The sequence below is a fragment of the Monoraphidium neglectum genome (genome assembly GCF_000611645.1).
Source record: "Monoraphidium neglectum strain SAG 48.87 unplaced genomic scaffold scaffold01162, whole genome shotgun sequence".
Lineage (NCBI taxonomy): Eukaryota > Viridiplantae > Chlorophyta > Chlorophyceae > Sphaeropleales > Selenastraceae > Monoraphidium > Monoraphidium neglectum.
In genome coordinates this window covers 6,752-16,268 of record NW_014012466.1, presented here as the reverse complement: position 1 = coordinate 16,268, position 9,517 = coordinate 6,752, and the positions used below count along the sequence as shown (strand labels likewise).

Here is a 9,517-nt window from a genome sequence, read left to right as displayed (position 1 = left end):
GGGGGGGACAGTGCGTGAGCGTCCTGGGCTTTAAAATGCAACGTGCTTGCATGCTGGATCAATCGATCAACCAGTGAAGTAGTATACTCCAGACGATGACTCCTCATACCGTGGCCGCTCATCACGCTCGCCCCCTGTCTCCCCACAAACCACGCTCTCGCGCGCGCACTCGCCCCCTCCCGCCGCCGGCCCCGCCGATAGGCCCGCGGCCAGCCCCCCGCGCGGGAGGCTTTCCCCCCCTTCCCAAGCACCCGGGAAGCTGCCGCGCACCTGCTCGCACTTGGACAGCAGCTCGTCGGCCTCATGAGTGTCGTCCGCCTCCTGAGCCGGCGCCGCCCTCATCCCGGGGAACGCCGGCGCGCCGCCCGTCACGCGGCCGCGCGTCCACATCCCGGTCCCCGTGCCCATGCCCATGGGCATGCCCCCAAACGGTGCGGGCCCCGGCGCGCCCGGCGGCGCGCCGCGCCCGAGGCCGCCGAACGGCGAGGCGCCGTAGCCGCCGGGCGCGGCGGCGGCGGCGAGGCCGGGGTAGAGCCGGCCGCCCCCGACGCCGCCGCCGCCGCCGGGCATGCCCATGCCGGCCGCCGCCGCCTGCATCAGCTGCTGCTGCATCAGCTGCTGCGCGAGCATGTGCTGTTGCTGGGGGTCCATGCCCCCCAGCCCGCCCAACCCGGCCGCGCCCCCAAACCCTCCAAAGCCGCCGGGCGCGCCGGGGCCGCCGCCGGCGCCGCCGAGCATGCTGGGCAGCGCGCCGCCGCCGGAGCTGCGGTTGAAGTTGAGGCCGCCCCACTGGCCCAGGCCGGCGCTTCCTTGGCCGGCGGGGTCCCAGCCCTGAGCCGCGCCGCCCCCGCCGACACCCGTCCCGTCGGGCAGCTGCGTCTGCCCCGCAAACGGCGTCAGCCCCGCGCCGCCGCCGCCGCCGAGCATGCTCGGGAGCATGCCGCCGCCGCCGGGCGCGGGCGTGGCGCCGGCGCGGGGCTTCTTGGGCTGCTTTTTTCCTGGCTCCCACTCATCGTCATCGTCGCCATCATCGCCCTTGCGGCGCGCCTGCTTCTGGCCGCCGCCGCCGGGCGCCGGCAGGCCGTTGGCACCCCGCTCGCCGCGCGCCCCTGCGACGATGTCGCCGAAGCCACCCTGAGCCGCGCGTTGCTGCTGCTGCTGGTGCTGCTGCTGCTGCTGCACCTGCTGTTGCTGAGTCTGCTGCGCCATCAGCAGCGCGTGCAGCGGCGCGACGCCGGCCTGCAGCTGCGGCCCAGGCTGGGCGAGGGCGGCGGCGAGCGCCGCGGCCTGCTGCTGCTGCTGCTGCTGCATGTGCTGCTGCGCGAGCGCGGCGGCATTGTCGTCGGCGCCGGCGTCGTCGCCGTCGTCAAACAGGAGCGCCATCATGCTTTCGGCGTCGCCGCCGCCATTCTGGCCGCCGGCATCCATTTCACCGCTGCGATCGCCTCACTCGCAGATGGCGTCTTGCCCGCCTTGTATGTAGGGACGCGAGCAGCAGAGAGGTGGGGTGGGGGATGAGCGAGCAGGCGGCGTGTTTGAGCTGGCCCGATGGTGGGCGAGCGGCGGTTCGATGCGCACGCAGCCAGCAGCTCCGCAGCTCCAGGGGCAGCCTCGAGAAACACATTGCCTATTTTTGCGCCAGGATCAGCGAGGAGCAGGCCAGAATACAGGGCACAAATTTCTCGCCCCGCAAAAAGCGAAGCAATCGCTGCAAGGCTTGCCTATGCGACCGCAGGAAGGTTCACGAGGTCACCACCCACATACACTGACGGTTTCCAGTGACACCTACCCGCCCAGCACTCCTGGGCCACCAGTCGAGCGCCTGCCTCAATGCCGCGAAGCAAAGGAGCTGAGTGCTGATTATTCGTGAGACCTTGTGTGAACCCCACGTGTGTCTCTGAGGTACAACCAGATCACGCGGTGCTGCAGACTGCTTTCGCAAGCAGCGGCCACGAATGAATTACAAGGTTGCCAGAACTTGGACCTGTTTCATCAAGCCTTCTGAGTCGCCACCCTGAACCTTGAAGCCACGCTGGAAAGAAGGTGCAAGGTGGCAGCTGCGATTCCCGCCTTGTGCTTGGCGGCCAGCGGCATTGCAAATCTGCGCGGCGCAAAGCAACTATATTGTGCCCGAAATTTGTGGCTAGGTAGCTATACTTGCACGACATATTTCCAGAGGCAGGCTGCAGGGTGCCTGCACCCCATATGCGGATGGCCGACACCAATCATCCAACCACGCTTTTTTTCGTCAAGGTTGCGGCCCAGTCCCATGATTGCCCCCTTTGTCGTGACAGCGGCCATGAAGACATAGCAATATACAGACTTGATCATGCAGTGAGCCTGAGTATTGCATGGCGGCTCCCGAAATGGGGCGCTGCGATTCTGCGAGCAGCTTGCACCTGGCGCGGTGCCAGGACGGACGGCCGCGGATGGGGCGCCCGCTCTGTGGGAGAAGCGGAGCTGCCTCAGCCGGTAGCTCAGGCAGGGTTCGGCACCCTGTGGGCAAAGCAGCAAGCAACGGCTCCACAGTCCCACAGGCCTGCTGCTGCGGGAAGCGGCCATCGCACCGTGGCACTGGAAACTTCCTATTACAATCTGGTGGGTGGGCCACCAGCAAGGGACAGACCTATAATAAGGTATTTTCATGCAGACCGATGGAAACCCGCATGAGTCCAGGTGGCATAACATCGGTAGTACAAAAAGCTACCCTTGGCCATTACACTCTTCCCCACATGATCTGCATCACAGTCTGATTGTTGCTTGTATGGATATCTGATTTCTGCGTGAGTGTGCAGCCTTTGAAAGCAGGCTTGCAGGCTTTCATGTCTGTGTGGCTCCCAGCGCTGCAGCAGGTCAATGCTGCCATGAGCGTGCCAAGTAGCCAGGGATTGTCTTTCTCTAAGCATCTGAGCTTTTTGTGGCCAGCTGGTCAGCTGGTGGGTTGGTCAGCGCTGTCGGCCCGCCACTGCATCTGTTGCCCCACACACGCGGGCCAAACGCCCTGGCGTCTGTCTTTCTCCTCACATACACTCTTGCTGCCGCAATCACATGCCGCCTTCAGCCCAACCAACCAAGTGAAGAGAGGGAGCCGATTACAGGGATCCAAGGCAGCGGGAGGAGAAGCGAAGACGCGGCGCATGACCCCGGGGCGTCGTTGGCGCTCCAGCGTGCATGGCGTGGTGCGGGCGCTTGGGGACGGGGGGGTGCGGGCGGACGAAAATGCACCATCTGCTGGGTTGCATGGGCGGCGGCGAGGCGCCCTTTCAAGCCGAGCACATCACACAGAGTGCTCATGCAGGAGTGGGTCGCCCGCTCAACCCCTCAGGGAGGAGCGCCGTGGCTGCCAAGGAGCAGACGGGGTGCCGGTGGCGAAGCCCGCGCGCCTGCTGCAGGCTGCGCCCAAGCCACGCCATGCGCCTGCGCATGCCTCCGGAATCAAAAAGGGGGCTGGCTGGGCCAAGCAAAATCTGCTGCTAAGTACCCGCTGCGAAAAGAGCGAGACAGAAAAAGAGAGGAAAGACAGGGAAAGAGACCGCTGCTGCAAGCCCGCCGCGCGACCTCTCCGCGCCCGCCGGGCGCGGCGAAGCCGCGGCCGCTCGCACGGGCGCTGGGGCGCGGTGGCGGGCCGTGGTGCTGCGAATCGCGCTGCTGCGGCGGCGTTTAGATCTCCGCGGGGCCCTTGCCGGTGAACTTCACCTGTGAAGCGCAGATGCATTTGGGAGGAGGGGGGGGGCGCGAGCGGCAGCTTGTCAGCCAGTGGCATGCATGGTGACAGACGGCGGGGCTTGTCGCTTTCCAGCAAGTGTTCACAGGAAGGCAGTTGCTAGGCTGAACGCTGGGTGGCTTTCGGATGCACCAACCTGCCGCGGCACACACGGGCTGTGCTCGGGCCCGGGTCCGCACCGCAGGTGCTGCTCCTAGGCGCGCACGCAGCGGCAAAGGAGCCCGGCGCACCTTGATGGGGTTGACGTTCTCGCCGATGCGGCGGAAGTTCTGGTTCTCGCCGATGCGGCCGGCGTTGACCTTCTCGGGGTACACGCCGTCCTTGGGGTGGAGGTACTCCACCTCGCCCGTGGGGTACACGCGGTAGAAGGCCGGCTGGATCTTGAACTTGTTGCGCAGCTGCGTGGTGAGCGCCAGGCAGTGCTCCTTGCGAGCCAGCTTCAGCAGGTTGGGGCCCTTGCGCATGATCGCCGCGCCGCCGAGGGGCATCTCAAAGATCTGCTCCTTGGCGCTCTCCCAGGTGATCACGTAGAACTCCTCCACCTGCGGTGTAGGTTGTTCGCCGCAATACGACCATTGTCACGCAGCTGAGTGCGCGGAGAATGCCTCCGTTTGCTGTGAGGGACAAGCCAAGACACCAGATCGGAGGGTTGTGCCCTCCGCGACCGTTTTGTGCCATTGCTGGTCCAGCATGACCACACGACCGATCCAGAAAAAAGCGATGCCACCGCGTGGATGCAGCCGAGGATCCATCCGCGATGCCCCGGGCATTTATCCAGCGATGCCGCTGGACTGACCGCTGGTGTGCTGCTGCCCTCCCAGGTCATCCTGCCCGGATCTCCGCACCGCACCTGAGCCTTCTTGAGCAGGCCACCAGTGGAGCCGCCGAAGATCGGCGAGGGCGTATCCGGGTTGAGGGTGGGAGCAGTGAAGGCCGGCTTCGCGGTCGCCGCGGGGGCGCCCTCGCTGGCGCGGACCACCACGGAACGCACGCGCATGGACTTGGCAACCACAGAGCGGCTGCTTGCCCGGACGGCAGCCTTCTGGGCCTTGCAAGTGAGAGCCATGTTCGCTGCTGCTGTGCTCGACGGGGCCGGTTGAGGCTCTGTGCGGGCGTAGATTCTCTGATGGCAACAGCACGAGCAATGACTGACACTGCGAAAGGATGGGAGGGCCGTATCACTGGGTCTCGCAGCTGGAAATTGCTCGGGTTCAAGAGGATGCAGGCGGGCGCTCGTTCGGCAGGCTCCACGGTGCCACCGAGCTGAATGAAAATGAATTTGTTGATGAACCTTATTCGATTTCGAGATACTGGCCGGGATCCTCACCGGCCCGGATGGCAAATCGGGCCTGAGCGGCGGCAGCAGATCTGCATGCTGCAGAGCGGACAACCGACTTCCCCGCCGCCCTGCTCTCCTGCTTGATACATGCTGATGTTGCGCCCTAGTGTGCATAGCATACAATGCTACGATGGCGTTTATCCACACAGGGATGCGGCGGAGTGCATAAAATAATTGCACATCATCCTGCCCGAGCGCGTCCCGCGCACCTTGCCAGAGACGATGCGAGCCAACCAGCCGTCAGCGGCAGTCCCTCACGTGTGGGCCGCGGCTGGCGCAGGCGGCAGCGCTCCAGGGGCGCCACCACCCGCCGCTTCCAGGTTTGCTCGCAGGCACGCCTGACGATGCCGAAGGAGAAGGGGCAGGACGAGAGCCCGACAGGTGAGAGGTGGGCCTGCCTCCCACTGCACAGACACGCTGCATCTGCTGCTGGGGCCATCAGCGGGGCTGGCTCGATGCTGTTCAGCTGCCATGACATGGCTGAATGTGTAACACGCAGCCCCGAAAGCGTTTCCTTGTGTTGTACGAATGCATTGGTGCACGCATGAGCGCGCAGGGCATGCGCAGCTGCGCGCAACCCAGGCGCACAAGCATCCAAGAATGCTACGCGCATGAGCAAGCCAGCGCCGCACACAGCGGTTGAAAAGCATTACAGCCCTACAGCTCAACTCATGCCTGCTCACCGCCAAGGCTAGGTCTGTCTGGAGGCAGTCACACCCCCTTGGCTGCGATGTGCTGAGGTGGAAGCAGCTGAAGGCCGCCACAAACAGCGGACCGCAGGGGCCACCTTTCAGGTCGGCCACACAGGGGCACGCCAGCGCCTCGGTCACGCGCCCAGCTCGGCCCTGGGAGGACCCAGACGTCCGGTGGGCGGGCGTGGATGGTCAGAGCCGGACAAACAGGGCAGCCGGCTCAGTGCACACGTGTCTCCTGCGCCGCTACTGTACGCATGGCAGGCCCCTCGCCATCCTCCAGCGGCTCACAGGATCGTCAATTTTGTCACCCAGGCGGCATGCCATCAGGCCTATTGGTCTACGAGGTCGTGGCACCTTGATCTAGGATCGACTGCGCTGATCGGCCTCTGTGCTAGGGGAAAGCGAAAGGCGACATCGAAGAGTGCACCCCGCGATTGTGAATCAGGTGAATCAGGCGAGGGTCAGCAACCAAGTTTCGCCGCTGGCAGCGCGAGTGCGCCGTGCGCAATGCTAGCGTGTGCCTGGCGCGCTGGGCTGGTGGTTTCGCCCATAGGGGGAAGCTAGCAGTGTCAGGATGCACAAACGATTGTACATGTAAGTAGTTTCTGCCACGCTGTTATTACCAACGGCAATTCTGGGGGTTCATGTGCGTCATGGCCAGACCGCCTCGACGATCATCGCTACAGCACATGGTCCGTACCTGATTTTTTTTCCTGGTCGGGGGCTCCTCACAACAACAGATGGCTGCAGTGTATGCATGCAGCAGATTCAGTAGCTTTCGTCCGGTCTGTTCAGGGGATGCTTGACAAGTGGCGGGCGCGGCTCAGCGGCGATGACTGGGCATGACTGGTTGACTCTGTTGTGTCTCCCTCCAGTCGTCCAAGGCTGTGAGCCTGCCAGGCGATACAACCGAGTACTGAGGGGCCGCCTGAGGACACCAGCTTATCACCTAGCCAGATTTTCCTGGCTAACTACCAATGGCAGGGGGGGTGACGGGAAAGTGTGGCCTGGCCAGGGCCTGGCTGTCTTGAAAATAGGTGGAGACCAAGCCCTCGTGCGGGGGCCGCCATATCAAAGCCTGACCATGGCGGGGGCCGCGAGGCGCCGCTACTTCTCCATTACTCTGGCTTCATCGCAGATTTGTTTGCGAACAGCGCGGTCCGGTGCGCTCAGGCTCACGTGAGCTGTGATTAGTTTTGACCACTGGTCAACTTTAGCTCTGGCAAAGCCAGAGCATGCGCGCTGAGCATGAGCTCTGGTAAACTCATCATGCCTCTCTGAATCGAAGCCAATAGGCTGGCTGAAGTCCCAACAAAAGCGTTTGGTGCCGAGGCCGCCAGGCGCTGGTTGGCGGCGAGGCGGCAAGCGAATGAGCTCGGGAGTTTGTGCGGGCACAATTGCCATGGGACGACTGCTCGTTCCTGCAACAACTTATTCAATGACGTCCTCCAATTGAATATCGATTACTTGCTTTTGCTGCACATGGGCTTCACCCGCGTGCTAATCTGGGGCCTGGCCCTGCAGGCCATTTTATCGACACAAGAGGCGTGGGCCGACGATGATTTTCGATTCCAGCAGTGCAGTAACAGTCCGGTGAGGACGGTCGACGTGATCAGCGGGTGTTTCCGTTGATCCCGCATGCTGGGCGCCTTTTGCGGGCCCTATACACACCACATGAGCGGCAAATACTCACTCGACTTAGACTTCGCAGCGCTGGCATGCACGCTCGGTGGCCCCTGAAGTCGTCGCGTGGGCGTTGCGCAGATGCGTCAGCGCGCATCAGCTGCGTCACTCTCGCACACAGCACGGCAGCGCGACTGCTTTGCCAGACCGCCCACCATATTACCGTACATTCGCTTTCCATGCCAGGTGTTCAGCATCTCAGATGTGGCGATCAGCCCAAACCCTGCTGTGCATGGGCAGGTGGGGCATCGCGCTGCCCCACGCGCGCCCACTCGTGGGCACTCAGGGACCGCGAACGCCGGTGGCCGCCTCGGTCTTGTTCTGTCCACTGCAAATTTGGGCGAATTTCGGCAGCCTGCGTGCAGCTCAGCAGGGCGCATTGCCCGACAAGCAGCACGGGACCCTTCAGGCAATGCCTCCTGCGGGTGTGCTTGCCTTGGCCACACCATACCACAAGCACATACGCGGAGCGCGCGCATACACACAATCTTTCGCCCGCCGCCTGTTTTTCTCTCGCTCTTTCTCACCCCATCCCTCACACCCATACACACGCACACACACACACACACACACACACACACACACACACACACACACACACACACACACACATCAACACCCTGACACACAAATCCCACCACAGGACATCTTTGTGACCATGTCGGGCGTCAACTCCCGAGAGGTCACCGACGCGCGGCTCACCATCACCATCTACTACAGGGGCTGGCCCATCCAGCGCCAGACGCGCGACGTCTGCACCGGGGACCGCCCCATCGTGCCGCCCTGCCCCTTCGAGTGCGCACGCCCCCTGAGCTCCCGCCCGTCCCCACACTTTGCCCCCCGCACGCCCCTGCGTTTGCTGCCTTCTACACCCGCGCTCTTGCACCGTGCCTTCGCCTCTGATCTGTCGACCCCGGGGCCCGGCTGCCACACTGAAGCCTGGTGCAAACCTTGCGTTGTTACATGCTACTGCAATGCTCACGACTTGCAGCTGCCGCGCAGCCCCGCTCAGCCCCGCCCCCGCCCCTGCGACACCCCCCCCCCCTCTGTTTCGGCCGGACCCCGCAGGCCGGGCAACCTAACAATTACCAGCAGCGACGCGGTGCCGTTCATTGCGCCGGTGGGGCCGTACTCCATGCGCATGCAGGCGTGGGACCAGAGTGGCGCGGGGGTGATGTGCGTCGATATTTGGTTCCGCGTCGCGGCCCGGCCGTCGGCGGCGGCAGCTGCGGCCGCGGCGACCGCGGCGGGGTTGCCGGGAGTGGCCGGGCGCGGCGACTGGGCGGCGGCGGCGGCGGCGGCGGCCGAGGCGGCGGATCAGGACGCGTGGCCGCGGGAGGAGGGCGACGCGCGGCTGCAGGGGCGGAGGTGGATGCGGCCGCGGCCCGGCGGGCCAACACCTGCGGCCGGCACGCAGTTCTGAGGGCGCGGCTGCCGCTGCATTGGCCGCGGCCGCCGTTTCTCCAGGCGCCAGCGGTGCGCAGGATGGGCGCGGGGCGCCTAGTTTCCTCCTCATGCACATATAGGGCTCTCCCCCAATTGTTTGCGCTCGCTCCTCATCCTGCTTTGAAGGATAAACTTGCCCCTTGCTGCTGACCCGTTGCAAGTAATAACCTTGGAAACAGCAACCGCCTTGAGCTGCCGTCGGCGCGGTGCAGAGGGCGGCCATGTACGGAGGGGGCTGGGTCAAGCAATGCAGTGTCCCTGTCGGCGGCGCTGAGCGCGGCCGAGGACGGCTCAAGGCGACACGAAAGCAGTCGTGCACGTTCGTCAAGGGGCGCGTGGTGCGGAGTTAGGCGGTGCAGCGCAGCTCAAGCGTGAGGGGTTCGGTCCAATCGGTGCACGTTGGGCCAGTGGCCCTTGCTATGTGTGCAGAGTGGCGTATACAAACGGCAGCCGCAACGCCCCCAGTGGCCTCTACATATGGTTCTGTCACAGGCCCGCGGGCGCGCCAAGATCGGCGCCGCAGTCGCCGCAGTTATGACGCGTGTCAAAATCTTTGGCGAAACGGCGGCCGCCCGTATTGAGAGGCTGCTGCCGAGCGAAAGAAACGCTGTGCCGCATGGCGTCTGAGGC

The 9,517-nt window shown here is 64.4% G+C and overlaps 3 protein-coding genes across 3 annotated transcripts; 1 reads left to right on the top strand and 2 right to left on the bottom strand.

Moving 5' to 3' along the window:
• Positions 1–66: 66 nt before the first annotated feature.
• MNEG_6872 (hypothetical protein) lies at positions 67–1,428 on the bottom strand (the record flags this gene model as incomplete). Its single annotated transcript, XM_014044657.1, has 1 exon — positions 67–1,428. The coding sequence occupies one exon, from the start codon at positions 1,426–1,428 to the stop codon at positions 67–69; it is 1,362 nt and encodes a 453-aa protein (XP_013900111.1).
• Positions 1,429–3,660: 2,232 nt separating this feature from the next.
• On the bottom strand, positions 3,661–4,790 carry MNEG_6871 (Photosystem I reaction center subunit II, chloroplastic; the record flags this gene model as incomplete). Its single annotated transcript, XM_014044656.1, has 3 exons — positions 3,661–3,696; positions 3,955–4,266; positions 4,575–4,790. 3 exons carry the CDS (start codon positions 4,788–4,790, stop codon positions 3,661–3,663), a joined length of 564 nt encoding a protein of 187 aa, XP_013900110.1.
• Positions 4,791–7,240: 2,450 nt separating this feature from the next.
• Positions 7,241–8,864, top strand: MNEG_6870 (hypothetical protein; the record flags this gene model as incomplete). The annotated part of the gene is made up of 3 exons (XM_014044655.1): positions 7,241–7,351; positions 8,085–8,236; positions 8,510–8,864. 3 exons carry the CDS (start codon positions 7,241–7,243, stop codon positions 8,862–8,864), a joined length of 618 nt encoding a protein of 205 aa, XP_013900109.1.
• Between the last annotated feature and the right edge of the window lie 653 nt (positions 8,865–9,517).